Source organism: Lytechinus variegatus, chromosome 15 (genome assembly GCF_018143015.1).
Source record: "Lytechinus variegatus isolate NC3 chromosome 15, Lvar_3.0, whole genome shotgun sequence".
NCBI lineage: Eukaryota > Metazoa > Echinodermata > Echinoidea > Temnopleuroida > Toxopneustidae > Lytechinus > Lytechinus variegatus.
Genome location: NC_054754.1, coordinates 2638902 through 2660569, shown reverse-complemented (window position 1 = coordinate 2660569; position 21668 = coordinate 2638902). Strand labels below are relative to the sequence as shown.

At 37.1% G+C, this 21668-nt stretch overlaps 2 protein-coding genes across 3 annotated transcripts; one reads left to right on the top strand and one right to left on the bottom strand.

The window, feature by feature from the left end:
* Nucleotides 1-1155: 1155 nt before the first annotated feature.
* LOC121428533 (kelch-like protein 20) lies at nt 1156-15819 on the bottom strand. Of its 2 annotated transcripts, none has more exons than XM_041625224.1 (9): nt 15735-15819; nt 9576-10128; nt 8331-8489; nt 7199-7409; nt 5979-6162; nt 5225-5368; nt 4812-4945; nt 3926-4134; nt 1156-2734 (listed from the first exon to the last, which is right to left on the bottom strand). In XM_041625224.1, the coding sequence occupies exons 2-9, from the start codon at nt 10104-10106 to the stop codon at nt 2543-2545; spliced, it is 1764 nt and encodes a 587-aa protein (XP_041481158.1). In that variant the 5' UTR covers nt 10107-10128; nt 15735-15819; the 3' UTR covers nt 1156-2542. The 2 variants fall into 2 exon arrangements, with proteins under 2 accessions (XP_041481158.1, XP_041481157.1); XM_041625223.1 differs by lacking the exon at nt 15735-15819 and adding an exon at nt 15423-15513.
* LOC121428534 (U6 snRNA-associated Sm-like protein LSm2) lies at nt 15449-21091 on the top strand. Its single transcript, XM_041625225.1, has 4 exons — nt 15449-15631; nt 17445-17512; nt 18289-18379; nt 19690-21091. The coding sequence occupies exons 1-4, from the start codon at nt 15530-15532 to the stop codon at nt 19813-19815; spliced, it is 387 nt and encodes a 128-aa protein (XP_041481159.1). The 5' UTR covers nt 15449-15529; the 3' UTR covers nt 19816-21091.
* Nucleotides 21092-21668: the final 577 nt, after the last annotated feature.

Sequence of the window (21668 nt, the reverse complement as noted above, 5' to 3'; positions counted from 1 at the left end):
CAATCCATTAGAAACAGGTTTCATCACAAAGATACGGGACAATGTTTACGCTACTAAATTGTACATTGCCAAAGAAAATTGCAATATCTATTTAGAGTTTTGGGGTGATGTTTCTCAGACATGCAGGAAGGTCAACTTCATGTAATGAGTTTGAATAATTGGTTCATAGAAAACAAAGGAAATATATTTTGTCATCTGGGGAAGCTTCATATAGGGTGAAAAAAAGCAATGTTCCTCAATACAAACAAAACAGGACAATTATTTCAAAGCCACAAAAAAGAAGGGTTCTTTTCAAACTCAAAATTCATTCCATTTTTAAATGGAATAGATTTTAGTCAGTCACTACTGCACGACCACGTCTATGAAATAAATTGAACATTCCTTACTGGGATTTAGTACACAGATTTTGAATAAAAAAGAAATCGTAGGCTGGAAATATTTGTATCTAACTAGAGTAAAATTCAGAGCAAAATGCTGAAAATTCGATCAAAATCGGATAAAAAATAACAAAGTTGTTGAATTTTGAAGATTTGCATTATTTTGGTGAAACAGTTCTAGGCATGTCTTTATGAATATTAATTAGGTGGACTGATGATGTCATATCCCCAATTGTTCTTTTGTATTTTATTGTATGAAATTAGGTTTATTAGAAAACTGATTAAGAGCATTATTTAATTCCGCAGCTTATAATGGAGACACATTATTTACACATGCATGAAAAATGAAACATTTATGATTTCATGTAATAACATAAGAAAAAGGAAAGTGGGGATGTGACATCATCAGCCCACCTAATGAATATTCACGATGATGTGCATATAACTGTTTTCACAAAATATTGGGTCGACTTTAAAATTCAACAACTTTATTTGTTGTCCAATTTTGATGAAATTTTCAGCATTTTGCTCTGTGAATTTTACTCTATTCATTCAAATATATTTTCAGTCCGGACCATCCAACAAATTTGAACTCATTAACAAATATTAAGAGTGCATGGAAGAGATGGTAAGAACAGCAAAAATACATAATGGTTATCCACATCCAATTACGAAAAAAAAAATATTTCACAGCTTATCTAATAAGATTGTCCATGGTTTGTAGAAAAAAAAATATACTGCTTTCGGTACAAATTTCTGTTTTTGTTTTCCTCTTTGATACGAAGATAATGAATACATGTGATTTTCCAGTGATCTATTCACAATATTTACACATAAATTCCTCTTTTAAATTTCTACATGTATGTACATGGTTTGCAATGTACAGTTTTTGTTTCTCTTCTTCCATAAAAACTAATACTTTCTGATTTTTTTATTTTAAATCTATGCTCATTTGATGTTAATGATACAGTACCAGCTAGCACTATCAGTCTAATTCTGACACTCAAAAACCCAAGAATAGATACATATGGTTCAGAGAACCTATATTGTTGTGTGCTTTTGATGTGTCAAAAGAATTATGTGCTTTTTAAAATGTTCAAGTGAGCTAAAGAATGCTAGCTGCTACTCTATTGGGTGAAACAGAAAAAAGGAAACCCAACTTTCATATCTTTTCCTGAGAAATATAAAAAGTAAAAAATAAAAATCCTGTTTTCTAAAGTGCATTCTATCAGCATTCCAATTGGAACATTAATAATGCTTCTAGAGCCATGCATCAATGAATGCTCACAATATACTTGTTCAATGTGCAGTTAAAGGAAACCATCTGCTATTTTGCACTACTCTTTTGAACGATGGTGCTCAGTGCTACACATCCAAAGAAACCTAATTCTGGTATCATTTGAATGCTGACATGTCACACTTCTCCATGATCACATATAAGTTTTCATAATTATCAATTTGATAATTTGCTCACTATCAATCATGAAAGTTGGGTTTCCTTCTTATTGATAAACCCTGTACATAGAAAATAAATGTTGGTACCTTAACAAGTTTGGGGAGGTACATAAACACGCACGTGCTTCTATTAACCTGATATTCATAAAGATCTTCAAACTTGATTGCTTGGAAAACAGCTACACTGCATGACTATACGCCACTGACATCTTAAGTAGCATGCAGTTTGTTTCATATATTTCCCTTCTTGCTCTTGTATAATGATGGCTGGAATAGTCATACTATTGTTGGGGGATTACATGAAACTTGCAATCAATAACTGTAATCACAAGTCTTGCAATCCATAAGAATTTGCAATTGATCGTTGCGTTCCCTCCTTGCACCAGTGTAATGACTGAAAAATCCATACAAACTATACAAAGGAGCATTGCAAGAAATCACAAGTCAATTTTAGGTCCCTAAATCAATCACGTCTTGCAATTAATAAGAAATTTGCAATTGATAGTTTGTTTCACAAATGTTCGTTCCTCGTTTCAGAGTAATGATGGAAGGACCTCGGCAAAAATATCCTTAAGGCCGTTGCAAGAAATTTGCTTCCAGGTAGACGCTTTCCGAGATTCCTATGATCTGTAATACTGCACTAACGTTCACAGACTTTACCTACATAACACACGTTTGGATAGACAACAAGATCACAAGGAGTTTCAGTGCTACCATACGTTGGATTCCGATTGGGGAAGTTTGACGACCCCGACGCCGCCGCCTAATCGACGATAGTTCATGCTACCGCACATACGCCACGACTTGGTGTCCGGGTCGTAGACTTCAACTGTCTTGAGGTACGTAGTCCCGTCAAACCCGCCCACAGCCATCAGCCTACCGTTCACTACCGCCAGACCAACCTGGTGTATAACAGCGAAACAATAAATGAACAGAGAATGGTGATAAAACAGAGACAGTGATTTTTAGCAATTCAGAGACATGTACAGCCAAGGCACTGTGCACACGGCACCCTAACAGAGTATACAGTACAAAGAGTGCTTTTACAACTTATGTCCATTCTCCTGAAAGTGACAAGAACATACTTGTCCAAATGTTGAGTATGGTTGGTCCTATTCAGAACAGAAGAATACACGGTGTATTGTGAAATCTCTACACTTAACAGTGATAAAAGCATGAAAATGAAAAGGTTAATATACAAATAGCGAATAGGCATGAGTGCGATGGTGCAAGATTTCGCATGAGGTGAAAGAAAGATGCTCTATTAAACGAGGCGTTAGCCGAGTTGAATAGAGCGTTTCTTTCTTTCACCGAATGCGAAATCTCGCACCATTGCACGAATAAGAATATTCGCTATTTGTGTTGTACAACGCCTCGGAATCTAGCGAAAATATGAAAAAAACATGAGTTTCCCCCTCCAGTAATCTATCAAAAGGGAGCAAAAATATTGAAAGCAAAAAGCAGAATCCCACAAGCGTACATGATCTTGGACAGCATTGCGCATTTAGACAGCGGGATGTACGCGCATTTACTCAATGAAATCGCATTGTGACGTCACCTCCTAAAGCCGTGCAATGGTACATTTTGGATGGTACGTCTTGTGCTGTGCAACGGTACGAATATGTCAGCCTCCCATTTGATCGCGTACAACAAGCTAAGTAGGCGTTGTACAATATACAATAAACTCTACTCATGTCTAACTTTCATAAATCAAAGAGTTTCTAGAAAAAAAACAATATGCAAACATTGGATATTTACATCTCTGAAGTTATTTTTATTTTTTTAAGTCTTTAAGTTTAAAAGATTTATGTGGTTCCCAAAATTTGCCTTACATGAATGCAGATTCACTGGTATTTACATAAAAACAAGAACACATTAAATGGTATCACTGAGAAGACTGGGGTAAAGGGCTAGGGTTACAGTTTTCTAAATTAAAAATTACCGCAGGGCACCAAGACTGCAGGCAAAAAGGCCTGTTACTTTGGCATTGGTCTACAATATTTGTAAGGGCATCAAGGCCACTTCTGAGGGCATCGGAAACCATGGCCTTGGATCAATTCAAGCCCTGAAAGTAAAATAAAGAATTCACTCACCCCGCTCCTCCTCGAGTTCATAGCCACTATAGGCTTCCATGTATTCGTCAGAGGATCATATCTCTCCGCACTGCTCAACTCAGTCTGTTCGTCTCTCCCGCCAACGGCATACAGCATATCATTGTAGACTGCGCATCCCAGGTGCTTTCGCTTCGTACCCATGGGGGCCACTGGGGTCCACTTGTTGGTTCGTGGATCGTACTTTTCAACTAGAAGGGTAAGAAATGATATTTTGAATGAAATTGTAAATCCTTTTAAATTCGGCGAGATGGGAGCTGAAGTCATGACCATAATACCATGATGATATTTCTCTTGAATTCATAGATGGATGGAGTCAAGGCCTCATACCAAGTCCTACATGTAAACGTAAGTCTACGGGAGAATGTTTTTCTCAAGCAACCTCATGACCTAGGTCACCTGACCTGGGTACCCTTACATAAAAGTTACTACAATAGCATCTTCGCCATTCAGCAGTATAATCCTTGGAATCCTTGATTTTTGGTTGGCTGTTGAGCCATGTTACCATGGTAGTTACCATTAGACAGCAGAGTTACCACAATTCTAACTTTTATGCAATAGGGCCCTGGACTCCTTCCCTGCTGTAAGTGTGACTCAGCATTTCAATATGTTCCTTTGAAATGAAGACTGAAAAATAATTACATCAATGGCTTTCCATACTTTAAATCAGCAAAGAAACATCAGCTCCTTACAGGATAGGAACCAGGCAATTTTTTTTTTGGTTATACTTCCAGGCACTTTCACAATCTAATGTCTAAATCTACTACATTGGATAAGCTTTGACACTGCAGTAAATGGGAATTTTCTAGAGCTTCTGAGCATTTAGGGGAAAAGTTGCCCTAAGCCCCCCCCCCCTATATGAACCTACCTGTATTGAGAGGCGATGTGCCATCTGATCCACCTACAGCATAGAGGAAGCCCCCAAGGACAGCTACAGCCACACCTAGTCTCCTGGTACTCATAGAAGCTACTCTTGTCCATCGATTCGCATGGGGTTCATACCTGCAATAAACCCAGACACAACACAAAAATAATAATAATAGCTGGATTTATAAAGCACTTTTTGCCTTAGGATACAAAGCGCTGCTATTATTACCCTGGCTTTAGCTCGAGCTACCATCTACGGCGCTCAGTGCATGCAAGGAATTACTCCTGCCGGTTACCCATTCATCTCACCTGGGTTGAGGGCAGCACAGTGTGGATAGCAAATTTGTCAGCAATAATCACTGACAAGATTTTTCATGAAACACTCCCCTGAATGATATTTACAGATGAATGTACCTTTCTACAATATTTAGACACGACACACCATCTTGACCTCCGACTGCATACATGTAACCATCTAAGACTGCCACGCCCACGCTCGTCCTACAGGTGCTGGTTGGTGCTACATCACTGCTCCATTGGTTTGTCTGTGGGTCATATCTGATGTTGAGAAAGCAACAAAATATTTCAATAAAAATATTGTTTATGAAGAATAAAGTTGAAATTATGATTCTAATTAGCTTTCACAAGTTTCATTAATTTGTTGTGTATCATTTCATGCACTCATTGACCGTATAATATCATAAAATTCATGATAAAGGGCATGGAGAAACGTGCAAAATAATTGCCCGCTATTTCAACTAATATCCTAACTATCATCATTATTTTCATCATGCCTGATTGTGAAGTAATCTTTTTTACAAATGCCCACAAGTAATTTTTTTATTTTTAGTGACAAGTGGACTGGTGATAAGGAATTCAGTGTCACCAAATATGAAAAATCAATAAGATAAACAACTAAATTCCTGTAGCTACATGCACATTAAACTTTCACATATCAAATTTCAAACCTTCAATCAACCAAGTGGGATAAGATAAATAAAGAGACTGCTTTTGGAACAGGATATCTCAATTTTCTAACTTGAATTTATCGGTCCATAACATTATCACATGGATACATTTTATATGGGTGCGGCAATATTTGTAAGTTAGTTTGCAACTCATAATTACTCCACAACAACTCCAGTGGATTAATATTCAAATGACTCACCTTTCTATACTATTTAGATACGATGACCCATCGTGACCTCCGACAGCATAAAGTAGATCATCTAAGACAGCGATGCCTACCCCACAGCGTCTCTTACACATCGGAGCTACCATCCTCCATTCACCGCTTTGAGGGTCAAACCTTTCCACGCTGGAGATAGCATCACCGCTGCACCACCCTCCAACTGAATAAATACAAGATTTCATCAATTAGCCTTTCCTTCAAGTTTTCCCCTAACAAGAAATACATGTAATGCATGTTCGATTGAAGGTTTCTTGGACTGCAGATGTCCATACTAAAACTAAATCATACCAACTAAATGTGAACTGTCTAGTGTACTCAGAATTGTGGATAAAAAGTCAAACAACAAATACTTTGGATCAATATGCCTTTCCATGAAGATGAGATGACTTTTTTTTGCCGAGATTTTGAACCACACTTTGAACCATAATGCCAGGGGTTCAAATCCCATCAACACACTTGCATCCTTTGGTGAGGCATTTATCTACATTTGCCACTTTCCACCCAGGTGTAGTCAATAGGTACCCGCTATTAGAAGGAATTCCTTCAATACCTGAGCACCCGATCATGGTAGCTGTACTCAAGCTGGGGTAATAGTATTCTGTGCTGTGAAACATTGTATTAAGCGATACATAATTGTTGCGTATTATTATACAATTAATGCACATTTCTGAGTGCGTTATGACGATGCAGCACACTCGAGGGTATTTACAATTATGCGAAAGCAAGAGGCGCTTGCGCCGAGTGCTTTTGCATAATATTGTGAATGCCCGAGAGTTGCTCGCATCATCACTGACATCACGAATCTTAAAATGTGCATTGTTTTATAAAACGGGTCGGCAAAATGAATTTTTCATGGAAATCTTGTTCAAATCCCTCCAACTTGTGTACGATCGCACAGACAAAGAGATCACAAGACTGTCAATTATGACATCACAGGCGTATCTACTATGCGCGCCTAAGTAAGCGCATCAAAATCCTAGCCAGCCTTACTGAACGCGTATCAGTTTTTACGTGCTATTGGAACTAATGCTGCACAAAATATGCACAGTGCTGCACAAAAAATGCACAGTGCTGCACGAAAAATGCACGACTGGAAGGTTGCGCACAATTAAAGCATGAACACGTGACTTGAATACGCACTCACCATTGGCTACATCCGTGAACCCGTTTTATAATATTTATTAATAGGAACGTACCTGCAAAGAGTACTTCTCCACATCTGATAGGTTTCCTAGGCCTGGTCCTCGGACCTTGCATTAGTGGTCTCTCCTGGGGTAAGAGCAAGTAATTCTTGGCCTCGTCCACCAGGTCCCTACAGGCCTCATCACTCCGTATTAGAAGATCTGAGCTAACGGTTCCTACTAGGAACTTGGGGTTTAATAAAGGGAGTCTCACATGTTGTAACACCTGTAAGGAAAAGTGAAAAGAAACTTAATATCAATAATAAAATCATACTGTACCTTTAATAGCGAAATGTGAGTGTGCTCTTTTTTCTGGAATGTTATATCAGGGAGATACATGTACTGCCGAACTCCCTGGTTATATCTAACCCACATGATGATTACATATTGTACATAAAAAAGAGCCTAATGAATAAGGGCGATTCCATACGTGTCGTATGGGACATTTCGATAACAATTTCTACTCTCTTTGCTGAATGCTTAACGAAAAATCAATTTTGGTCAATAATATTAACGTTACATGTATAGTGGGGAGTCATGTAAAAAATTTATCACCACCAAAAAAGTTTTGATTTTGCGTGAATTAAAGGAGAAAATGTTTTGCATCATACGGGAAATTATGTCCTGTATGACAATCAACATTTTCACGTCTAATTCACCCATGGACAACATATTTTGTTGGTTGTCATTGTTTTTAAATGACTACCCAGTAGTACTTAATTATCACCAAAAACAAATCAAACTTTGACATTTGTTTGGATAGAAGGTTGTATAATGTTGCAAAAATGACTGATTTTTCTGGCATGGAATCGCCCATAAGGAAGAAATTAGAACTACCATTAATCTTCTCTCTGAACATAAATTATTCTAAACCTGGAAGACGATTGCATGAAAATTTACTTTATTTATAAATAACATACAAATTATTTTGAACTACTGTACAAGTGCCTCGGCGAAATGTGCTCACTTTTCTGGAATGTTGTATTCAACAAAGATGATGATTACATGATAAGAAGACTCTAATAAATTAAAATTGAGCCACCATACATCTTCTTTTTGAATCTAAAGTATTCCAAACCCAGGAGATGATTGCATGAAAATGGAGTTTAAAAATAAATAATCTACAAATTATTTTGATTTACTGTACCTCTGCTAAATGTGCTCGTCTTTCTGGAATGTTGTATTTAACCCACGAGATGATTGCATTATAAACCTGTTCTTCACTGTGTACATTCAATTCATCACTTGAGATGATCTCCATGAGTTGATTGACTGGAAGAAGCATAAACTCCTCGCTTTCCATGACCTAAGATAAAAAAAAAACAAATGAATGTTTATTCAACTTCTTTTATGCATAAACTTGTTTTTTAAAGTGATTGGTTAACATTGGCTTGGCTTTAAAAAAATCTGAGCTAGAAGGTCACACTTGTCACCTGTGTCTGTGCTATGTTACAAAAATGAAGCACAGAAAAAATTGCGTTCGAAAATAATTATTTAGTGCTTCAAAAACTAAAATTTGCATTCGAAAATAATTATTTAGTGCTTCAAAAACTGACATATAAAGTGACCGAAAACACCATCTTAATTTCATCCCATACACTTATGTGTACTATTTAGGTGTCTATAAGACGCCTATTTACAAAATCGGGGTTTGCCTTGTAGTTTTAGAATTTCATTCTCAATAATGGTTGTTTTCAGGGTTCATTTGTTCTAATATATGCACTTGTACACATGTTTCATCTTGGTTTGAGAATTTTTTTAAATCGGCTGCTCACAAAGTTAAACAATATGAATACCTTTAATGTGCATATCAGGGCCATGCAATATAAAGGTTACTTTGAATTACAAGCTAGAATAACTCTAAGGATCTAGAATTATAATTATTTCTTTGACTTTTCCTGCTTATAAGTTCCCTGATTTAGATTTGGGTTAGGGTAAAGGTTGTGATGGAGTAGTTATTGCTTTTGAGATAAGGACTAAGGCTCAGGTAAATTTGAGGATAAAATCATGTTTGGATTAACATGAAGTTTTGCAAAGGACCATATAAAATTCATGCTTTTTAGATATTATCTAGTAACCTTTACATGTAAATGCAATATGCATGTTTCATTAAAGTTATTTACATGTATTTGTTCCTTAGCATTGTTTGGTAAAGGCAAAAGTTTCTAGTTCTAACTAGGCAAATGCCTTTGAACTTTTCAAATGAGACAAGTGAACGCAGAAATAACTTTAGTGTAATAAAAAGGGGTTTAAAATAATATTTTCAGAAAATAAAATGGAAGTTAAAGTACTCTGGAAATATCTTATTCATAATCAAATCTTGTCAATATCTGTTCATCTTGGATCAATTTCACAAGACTTGAGAAGAGCATGTAGGTTTGGGATTTCATACCTGCAAAAATTTATGTTGGGTGAACTTATCAGCAACTCTGAGCAAATCTCTGCATGCATGAGTGTCTGCGAACGCCCTGATTCCAAGGCAGTTTGAAGGGTCAAGCTGCCTTTTAAGAAACTCGCAACAGGCTTCCTGGATTTCAGACAGCTGTAGAAGACAAGCTGCCGGAAGTAGAGTCTGTACATTGCTCTCTTCGACAGTCACTGTGGACGTGTAGGCAAAGTCCACCAATGCTTCCATTGCACGCTCATCGATATCCCTGATGGCCACCTCGGTCTGTCGGCTCTCGGCAAGCTCCCCGGTAAACATGGCGCGGAAGTAAGGGCTGCAGGCTGACAGGATTATCCTGTGTGCATATATCTTTTTGTCGTTGACATTGATGACGACATCACAGAGTTCTCGCTGCTTGCGAAGAATGTTCGTCATTTCAAGAGTGTCTTTGGGATGGCGATCGGATATGTAGACAAACTTGGCCTGCTGGGGCTGCGTCTCGAAGACCTGCTGAGCACCTGCCATTGCTGTGTTCATTGAATTTCAACACTTGGAAAAACTGCAAAAGGAAGCATTTTTTTTTTTGGGGGGGAGCAAAGGTGGGGGGGGGGGGGTGGTGAGAAGTAAAAGACAAGAAAAAGTCGTGTCAAATTACAATAACACAAATAACAATAGCCTACGGTGTACAGTGTACCTGAATAGTCACTGAATTTAATCCCCTAGTTATCAAAATGTTTACAATCTTATCAGGCTCTTCATTGACAACAAAAGGAGATGTTCTTTTGTTTTGTTATGTTCTGATTTTCAATACAGATTTGATTTAAGAAGCTAATCTACCACTCCAAATTCTGATTCCACTTTCGCTCTAACTTAAATAAATTTTAGGTTATCACTTGCAATATGAGCAAGTACCAGAAAAATGAGTCTTGGAGAATCATCTTGTATGCATTTGCCTTAACTCTTAAAAAAAAAACATCTGGCTGGGGGGAGTGAACGAACAACCTTTGAAGTTGTTTACTTGCATCGGTCGATAAATATCATAAAAATTGTTTAATGATATTTATCGACCGATGCAAGTATTTTATGATTCATTATATTTATCGGCCGATGCAAGTATTTTTAAAAATCTAAGTTGGCAGCTATACACGCGTGTGGTACATGTATCTAGGTATCGATAACCAAGTTGGCAAGATGGCGACGTAAACGCTCGTGCTCTTAATTTAAAAAAAAAATTACTACTAATTATTGAATAAATATATACAAAGCTATCAAATAAGGGGGGTAAATATTGTTTTGGCCCATGTACATTGTCGGTAGTTTGGGCTCAAAACGATATGTATACCGTGGGAAAACCCAAGGTATATAGGGAGCAATGGTAACCCATCCCAGGCTTGGAGAGTAAGCCTACGTACAGTAGATACTTTAACTCTCCAGGGGCCTGTTGCATGAAATGGTCTTTGGTAGAACTGCTCTATGTAAGGACGAGATATCGCTCAACTGTTTCACAAAGCCGATTTGGGCGATATGAAGAATGGTCCTTGGAAAGACACCTCCAGACATGCCTATGTAGGCATGAACTTCTCTGCACACCGCCCGCCACCGTCAGCTTTGAGAGAATATATATGCATTTACGGCAAGCCACACTGACATATCACCTTTAAACATTTTTGGGGGGTCATTCGAGTGCACTCTTATGCATTTTATCTGGGATGGCGCATGGGGATGGCAAGACGACCCAAAACGGATGTCATTTTAACTTCTCCGGGGTAATCTAGGCCCAAATAAATTTTTTAAAATATGTTTTCTTTTATTCTCCCTCCTGTATTTTCCCCACTCCTTTTTCATTTTTTTTTCAAATAAACTTGAAATATCGAAATGGGCTGTAATCTCTCTCATTAGTTAAACAACATGAAAACAATTTTTTTTTATTAAGAAATTATAGAAAAAAAATGTAACGAGAAAAACAAATAGCTTAATTTTTTACTCTTCACCCGTATTTCACTCCGTGTCCATCCTCCGGTTATCCTCAAAATTGGTTATTTTGGGTCAGTATCTATTTCCCAATCATTCAATGAACAAGGTTATGATATAACCTTGTTCTCAGTTACATCCCCATGTGTGGCAAAATAAGGGTGGCAATGTTTGGCTTATTTTCTCTTTTTCTATGGGACAAATGCTTGATTTTCTTACACTGTCAGATTTCATTACAGGCATTCATCATATAACTTGGCTCTTATGTAAATTCAATTCTTTAAATTATTTTTTTCTTAATTGAAAATAGAGATTGAAAAATGAAAATTTTCTTGCCATATTACTTTCCACCAATAGAGGGCGTACACAAATATATGCCCAAAATTCAAGTTTTTTAGCACTCTGGTGAATACAAAAATTATTCCCAAGTTACTAATGAAAAATAAATTGCAACTGTATGGAAATTAGTGTGGTCAGTTCCCCCATGTCTGCGCGGTCTCCCAAGTCTGCGCAACGCGTATCTGCGCGATTCTAGTAAAAGAAGATACGCAACGAGCACAAACTTTACACATGCATAGACAGGTATTCTTAAAATAATCCGACTCAAAATGGTGGAAAAATAATGAATTCAGGGCATTTCATGTGACAGCCTCAAAATGCAGCCTTTGTCATCAAAATCCCCGAATCGTGTGCAAAGTGAATGAGTACGCAGACATGGGGTACCATTTTTTTTTTCAATCTGAAAATGACTGCCCGATTTTTTCCAAGAAAATCATATATTTCTTTCAAATTTTTATGAGATATTTGGCACACTAACTCATTATGATGCAAGGAACATTATCATCTGAAAGATTTTGTGAAATAAGAAGAAATTCATGTTAATTCTTAACTCAAATTGTTAGGTGCGCAGACTTGGGGCCAACCATCATAATTTTGGTCACATAAGTGATATTTTAATGATTTTTTGAAATTGTGTGCTATGTAAAGCATTGGCATTCCATAGTCCTAACTGTACTACTGTAGATTCCCAGCAGGCAGGATGGTTGCAGTGAACAAGTGCTATTTCCTAGACCTAGCCACAAGGTTATATCATAACCTTGGTCATTGAATGAGTGGACCTAGCAGTAGCACACATATTATTCACGGCCGATTTCAAAACATCACATGCGATCGGTCGCAGGTCAAACAGCAAGCCATTTGTGATGTTTTGAAATCAGCCGTGAATAATACATGTGAGGAAATAGATACTGGTCCAAAATCACCAATTTTGAGGATAACCGGAGGATGGACACGGAGTGAAATACGGGTGAAGAGTAAGAAATTAAGCTACATCATGTATGTATTTTTCTTTCTCGTTATATTTTTTTTCAATAATCTTTACAATAACATTTCCATCCCACCTTTGTCACTCGGAATATCCGATCGAGTTCACCGTCCCGAAATTTGGGTAGGTGGCGTTATTGTAGCGGTAGTGAAGTGGAGTGGAGCCTGCACGAACTTCGCTCGAGGTAACATCATGACTAGCCTGGAGGCGTCTGGGGAGTAAAAGTCATCTACTCTACGTATGGTTACTCTCCACTGATGCCTGAAATATCAAGCTATATTAACCCACGTACGGGTACAAAACCTGAAACTTTCGCCCCCGAGATTTCTACTTTCCCTCTAAAAGATCTAGCCCTAAAACATGTACATGGGGTCCAACTTCATTTCCAACATTTCTGCGATATTGATTTCATTTTTCAAGACGAATTCATTAAAAAACAAGAAATTTGTTATGAAAAGATGGGAAGAGCTTACGGCCATGTTTACGTCGCCATCTTGATTTCTTTGTCTTCCGCTTGGCGACAGCACGCAAATCGCGCGATTTGCGTGCTGTCGCCAAGCAGAAGACAAAGAAATCAAGATGGGGATGTAAACACGGCCGTAAGGTGTAAGCTCTTCCCTTCTTTTCATAACAAATTTTTTGTTTTTTTAATGAATTCTTCTTTAATGAAATCAATATCGCAGAAAATGAGAAATGTTGGAAATTTTCAGGTTTTGTACCCGTACGTGGGTGAATATAGCTTGGGATCCCAGGCATCAGTGGGGAGCATGACGAAAATCTTGCTTTGAAGAGCAGTATACCCCAGTTTCCCTTATCATCAATTCTCTTCTCCCAGTACTACAAACCCTATTGCCCTCAAGCATGAAATTTAAGTATAGAAACACCTGTTTCTTGACCTCGGTCCGAAGATAACATACCCCAGCATCAACGGTCACAGCAGGGGGCCACACACGATGGATTGCAATGTGTGTAGTTCTGGTGAGTGCATGGAGTTCCATGTATACACGCGTTGATAGAAACTTTTTTCTTTCTTTCTCTCTCTCTCTCTCTCTTCCTTCCTTTCTTTCTTTCGTTAAGACTGTATCATTGCGCGAGTGAACGGCATGCATCCCATATTTTCTTGCTAGACGGACAGAAACTATATAGGATGCATCGCGGTCCTTGCATGCTAATTGCTAAGCATACCGTAATTTTTATTCGCTTACTTTCCTTATTTCGAGGTCGATTTTCTTCGTTCGAAATTGAAAATGGACTAGTATTGGATGTCTGAATGTAATATGCCTTTGAAAACGTGATTAATATCGAATACAATAATTTCATTCCGAAGATCATTCTACAGGCAGACAAGTCTTACGTAATAGCACAGCTGTTGTTTATCATTTCGTCCTTGGCTCAACGCTCGTTTAGCTGGCCCGTGGTGGTGAAATTGAGACAAGGGGATTACCTGGCCAAGATGGGTTTATTTGGGGTTGGAAATGTTGTTGAGATTTTCCAAACGAAAAATGGGGTATATGACCACAGTTTGCAGTCCGAAGTGCGGTCGAGAATCAAACGGGAGATTTTCGTAATGAGTAACCATACGTAGAGTAGATGACTTTTACTCCCCAGGGGTGGTATTCTGAAAACGTTCTTATCTTAATTTTGGTCTCATCTACGTCACGTTCTCAAATTGGTATTCTGAAAACATTCTTATCTTTTGTTCTTATCTTTGTTCTTATCTTGCTTTCCATCCAATGCTGAGCGCGTAAATTTATAATTCGCGCATATATACAAAAGCGCGCTATAAGATAAGAACAAAATTAAGATAAGTGGTATTCTGAAAACCTTATCTTTTTTCTTTCTTATTTCTTTACGATATTTATGATAATATTCGGGATAGCTAGAGGGTTATCACATCTTACGAGGTCCGCCTTCTTTCTGTTTTTCTTTTCCTTTCATCCTTCACTTTATTTATTTTTTGTAATCTTTTTATTTCTTCATTCTTTTTCATTTTTTCCTCTTTATATTTGTTTTTTTATTCATTTTATTTGTTCCTTTTTCTTTCTTTCCTCCTTCCCTTAATTTTCTATTTTTCCCCTCATTCTTTTTTTTTCTGTATTCTTTCTCTTATAATTTCTTTCATTTTATCTTTGGGGTTCTTCTTTTTTCGCTTGTTCGTTTGCTCTTTCTTTCATTCTTTTTTTTCTGCTTTAATTTATGACACTAAATGTGTGCCATCTTTCGGCCCACTTTCTTCTTTATTCTAATTTATTTTTTTCTCATTCTCATTTCATTCGTTCTTTATTTACTCTTTCATTGAGATAAGAACAAAGATAAGAACGTTTTCAGAATACCACCCCAGACGCCTCCAGGCTAATCATGACTCATGTCATATCATGGCTGATGTGATGATGGGACATGTACTTCACCAACATTTTTGTCAGTACGTGGGTCCATTATAAAGATTAATTGCTTCCTGAAAATGGCCTACAAAAAAAGTTGATTATTGAACTAAAAAATCGAACATAGTATTATTTCTATCACATATTCCCTTGAATCAAATATTGAAGCATACTTACAGTCAAGAATATTCTTTTATCACTTCTGAAAAGGAGTGAAATCCTACCATTTTGTGGAGGCAAAAAAAACTGATGACAACACTTTCTTCAGAATATTTTGTTTGAGAATGCGCATGCGCGTATTTCGTGGAGCAATCGTTTCGGAGACACATATCCCGCGGCAAACTCAAGTTTATTGTCTAATATTTCGCATCTTAGGAATAAATATGGTATGTGATTGAGCTTATATTATACTTGATATATTATTCAATCAATAATTTTTAATTTCATGTCTTTCTAGTTCGTTATTTATCTGTAAACTCGTGCAGATACCAGAGAAGCGGTCTTTCCTTTTCAATCGTGGATGTGACTTCAGCGGGCATCGTCTATGATTTCGGCCGAAACTGTGGGGTAGCTGTACCGGTACCTATTGTACCTGAAATTTTGAAAAAGTATATGTGCGGCATGCGGCCCAGCTAGCAGCTCCACATGATCACGCATCACCACATCAGCCTCCCACCCCCAGGTCCATCTCCCCTAGACAGCTGGCAGCCGTCTGTTTGAGGAGTTTTTTAACATTTTTTTTTTCATTTCTCCTTGTACACAGACGGCTCGCTATCGACTTATCGTGCAGCCACCATTACTTAGCTTAGGAAGTTAGGGGACTTGCAATGCAAAATCCCCCCGCCGGGGCTCTTCAATTTTTGAGTTTAAAAACTTTAATGAATAAAAATTTTGAAAATTAATGTAACCAAAATGCAAATTAATATTCCCTCTTGGCATTAATTGCCAAAAAACAGAGAAAAATGAAGTTAAGAGGAACAAAAACAGTGACTTACCTCGGCTGTCGGGCAAATTCACTTCCCCGTTTTCTCCGATCTTAAGTAGAATCTAGGTACATAAAGATAAACATATGGCCATTGAGTCCCCTGTACAGACCGCGCTAGAACTTCGGTCTCTGTATTTGGTGAGTGAAGCCAACAGAGTTCAGCTGAACAACCAACATTACAGAGACCGAAGCTTTTGGGTTTTGGTCTACGCAGGCCGCGCAGGGTTAGGTGGTAGGCACTTTTTCTTCCAGTCTGGTACAGTCCACCACTGGCGTATTATCGTACTTATGACAGTAGACAGCAATGATATAACACAATTTGAATATTTCAATTTTTTTACCACTTTTTCAAATTTTTGACTACCTATTTTTATTTATGTCCTTACATCTTGCAGGGCTATACCATTCATAATTTTTTGTCATGGATATTCTAATTTCTGCTTTTGTTTGTCAAACTATTTTTCATATTGAAATTAGATCTATAATGTTTTAACAATGTATAATTTATTAAAGGTCAATTCCACCTCAGAAAAATGTTGATTTGAATCAATAGAGAAAAATCAGACAAGCACAATGCTGAAAATTTCATAAATCGGATGTGAAATAAGAAAATTATGACATTTCAAAGTTTTGCTTATTTTTGAAAAAATAGTTATATGAACTAGCCAGTTACATCCAAATGAGAGAGTCGATGATGTCACTCACTCACTATTTCTTTTGTTTTTTATTGTTTGAATTATACAATATTTCAATTTTTACGAATTTGATGATTAGGACCTCCTTGCCTGAAGCACGAAATGTTAAAATAATGGAATTCCACGTGTTCAGGGAGGAATGAAACTTCATTTCACATGACAATGACGAGAAAATCAAAATATTTTATATTTCAAACAATAAAAAACAAAAGAAATAGTGAGTGAGTGACATCATCGACTCTCTGATTTTGATGTAACTGGTGTAAATGTTCTTTAAATTGCATTCAGTCTGTGATATATGTACTTTTTAGTTATGTAAATAATTCCACTGTTTTGAAACTGTACAATTTTAATATTGTATATCCATGTGCAATTCAGTCTTTGTAACTGCAATGCATGATTTAATAAATACCATACCATACCGTATCATGCTCACAGTTATACAAGATGAAAACATGTTCATTGTCATTGTATTTTTTTGTTTTAAAACTGTTCTTTTTTCTTGTGCCTTTGTTTCAGCTGTTCTATTCTTTCTTCAAGTCTTTGGTCGGTAAAGATGTGATAGTGGAGCTCAAGAATGACCTCAGGTAGGCTAAGGGCAGGGGCAGATCCAGGAGTTTCCAAGGGGGGGGGCAAATTTTTGGGAGGAAAATTTTGACAAGCCCAAAAAAAAAAGGTTTTCAACCACAAATTTCGTACCCAAAAAAATTTGACAAGCAAAAAAAGGTCTTTTATTATAAGAGGCATTTTTACATTACAAATATTAATTTTGCTTCTCAAAAGGGGGGGGGCACGTGCCCCCCCCCGGATCTGCGCCTGTTAGGGAGCATTTTATGAAACAAATAACCAAGGATATTCACTGACACTGTTACAAACTATTGAAATCCTTGCATCTGATTGGCAAAAAGCCCATTGAGCTTGTTCATCACGGACAAATGTGCTTTTGAGCAATCAGATGCAAGGATTTAGGGTTTTATATTTTGGGGGTGTCTGTAATTTCGGTGATAGAGCTTCAAAGGATGATGAGATGATTTGTCACTGACAAATTTGCCAATCATATGTGATGTAAGTGGCATGACCTAAGTTCTGCTGTTCTTGAATCAATCATTGGCCATGGTCATAAATCAATAAATAACTGAGTTGCAGATTGGTGAAATTTGAACAAATTAGATCATTTGGATTTGAAATCATCTTTACAAGGATTCCAAAGTAGACGAACAGGTAAATGTACATGTAGGCTATGTAATAATGGTGATGCATATAACACCAGGACAACTACATTTGTCTACTGTTGCATATGTAAGTTTTAATTGTTTATCTAGCATTATAACTCTACTTGTAAATTACTGTTATTATTTTTTAGTATCGGTGGGACGCTCCATTCTGTGGATCAGTTTCTGAACATCAAGCTGACAGATATATCAGTGACAGACCAGGAGAGGTATCCACATATGGTGAGAAATATATCATGGGTGAAAGCAGGGTCAGCGCCACTAGCGTACCTACGGGGGGCAGGGGGGATCTGCCCCCTCCCCTTACGAGTCACAACCCATGTAAAGGGCGTATCCCTGCCCCCCCCCCCCCCCCCCCCGGCGAGCTTGAAAACCTATTTTTCCCCCCCTGACGAGCTTGAAGATTTTTTGGGGGGGAGGGGGGCTTGTCAATTTTTTTTTCCGGTACAAAATCTTTAATTTATGATTGAAGACCATTTTTTTTTTTTTTGGTCAAATTTTTCGGCGGATGGTTTTGCCCCCCCCCCCCCCCTTGTGGAAAATCCTAGGTACGCTACTGGTCAGCGCGCCCATCCCTTGTGGATTTTCAAATATCGAAGAAATAAAAATAGGATGGCCCCCAGTTTATATTATTTTTCAATTGGAAAAAAAATAACCTGTTAGTGCTGACAAGCTTTGCCCTCTAGTGCTCAATATTTGAAATTAGTGATTTTCCTACAACTCTGGTTGAATTCTAACAATTAATGCTCGTTTGTGTGAAAAAAAATCAATAAATTTTGCAGCCCATATGAGTTGATTTTGATTGATAAAAACACAGTTCAATAAAATTGAGTTATACTGGTTCTGTGCAATTGAGTTGTGCTTAGAACTGAGTGATTTCAAGTTAGGTGTTAACCTTTTGGTGTTGATGTAATTTGGACAGGATTTTTTTTCCTTAGCACAGCACCAAAATAAATATTTGACTGGTCAAGGGTCAAGTCTCTTTTGGCTTTGAGCTATATCAATAATGTGAATTGTTCCAGATTTGTAAACTTGCCACTTTCAGTATGCTCTCTCTCTAGTCAGGATCAGTCCCGGGCCAAGTCATAAAATTTTGAGTTTATTTTGAGCTATTTTAGCCCATGCCAGGTCTGGGCTATTTTGGTGGTGTTTTTATCACCACCAGACCAGCGCCGGGCCCGCACCATGCGCCGACCAAAGAGTTTATGAACAATAGCAGCATCACGCCCCTCGCACAGACAGAAGGTACATGTAACAGTACAGAGCACTTCCACTCTGTATATGGTGTGTTCAGTTACCACGACAGTTATCCCTTTATGTGCCCAAGTTTTTGAAAGGTTGATAGTAAAACTAGTGTGGCTTTGCTATAGTGCTGAATGCTTGTGGTGCGGACTATTTCAGTGCGTGCCTGTTGTAGACCAAAAAATCATGAGTTACTGAAAACTGTAATAGATATGGAAGGCAATGCATGGTCTTCAACACCAAACACTGCACTTGATATCACCCATTGCATCATATTTCCCTTTATGCAGCTTTCCGTGAAGAACTGTTTCATCCGAGGGTCGGTGGTGCGGTATGTTCAGCTGCCGGCAGACGAGTGCGACACGCAGTTATTACAAGATGCTGCAAGGAAAGAAGCAACGCAGAGCAAACAGTGACCTTAGCTTGCTTCAAGCAATATCAGTTGAACAGACATTGAGATGTTGAAAGAAACCTTGGGTTATGATTCTGAAACTGGAAGAAGCACATACGTTCAATGATTGTTGGAGGATTGCTGGAGGATATTGAAGATGTTCTTGGACGATGGCATCGTCAAGATGCCTTGAGATGGATCAGGATCCTGTTTTCACATCAGCTTGTGAATGATATTGATGGAATCACCCCAACAGGATCGTTCTTTTTATTTTGTATTTGGCATCTCCTGCATTTTAATCGGGCGTTGCAAAAAGAGTAATGTTTAAATGCATCTCCAAAAATCAACCGAAACTTGATGTTTAACCAATCAAAACACATATTGAAGACTTGCGCTTGATTTTATGTAGTTGCGGTCAAACACAACTCTTTCTGTAACACGCCCCTGCCCTTCTGAATTTTTTGTACATGACACAAGCCAAATGAAGGTACATGTACTCATCTTGTTCTATTTCAGTTATTGTTTGACATATAACGGTTCATTCCTGAAATGCAATTGATCACTTGAGCCATAATACTCCCAGGGAGAGAGAGAGAAGGGGGGGGGGGCGTTATGAGCCATAATGGGGGTCATAAAAAGTTAAAAGCACTTCATCTATTTGCAGTCATTTAAGGACTCTAAATTCGGGCAGCACAGACATCTCTTTTTTATCATGGACAAACCAATTACAGTATGATCAAAGAATCAATCATGAATTTCTTTAAATAATTTGTATATTAAATCCTATAAGAGGTTTTGATAAAGCTTTAAAAAAATGTGATTATTCATTTTCAAATTTTAATTTGTATCCAACCAACAATAAAATCTTCTTTTATTTTAAAACCACTTCTCAATCATGGAATGAGCTTGAAATACATTGTACATGTATTAGGATATAACTTTCATATTTAGCTTTTAGCTTTGCAATTACTAAACTTTTTCAAAGTTTTTTGTTGTTGCTGGAATATTTCCATGACTAAAATGATTTTTAAGAATAATTTTTGTTAGATGTTGGAAGGAATTTTTAAGAAGAAAAACATTCACAAGGAGACCACAGACAGTAATACATTTTATCCTCAGAGATGAAATTGAAATGTTTAGTAATTTTACAAAGAACTAACTGATGAAATAGGTTTGATATGAGATGATAAACCTATTCCAGGGGAAGTCCACTTTAACAAATAGCTGATTTTTTGTTTATAAAGAGAAAAGTCAAACTGAAGATTCATCAAAATCAGATGTTAAGTATTAAGAAAGTGGAATGACATTTCAAAATTTTGCTTAACTTCAGAAAAAAGGTATATGATGATGATATAGATGACATCTAGTATTTCTTTGTATTTTATTAAATGAAATATTTTAATTTTCTCATTGCAATATGAAAAAATATTCCTCACTGAATATGTGGATTTGCCATTGATTTCACCTTTTGTTCAATCAAGGGGGTCCTTGACAAATCTTAAAAACCAAAATTATGTACATATATTTTTCCATATCACTGAGTGTTGCATAGAACTTTGTGAAAAATAAACAGAATTTCAAAATGTCACAACTTTTATAAACTTACATCTGATTATGATGAAATTTTTAGCATTTTGCTTGTTTGATTTTCTCTATTGAAATAAACCTTTTCAGGGATGGGCTTTGCCACTGACTTTACCAAAGCTTGAAAGAGGTTTTAAAGGCAAACACTATAATTTACTTAATCGAAACAGGCTTTTTGTATACATCTGCCTGGATGAAGAGAAAATTATAAATTCTGATCAAGAAATGCCAAGTTTTTTTGTAACCTTTTTCTTGGTAGATCCTCAAAATAAGTGAATAAAACTTTTTTTTTAC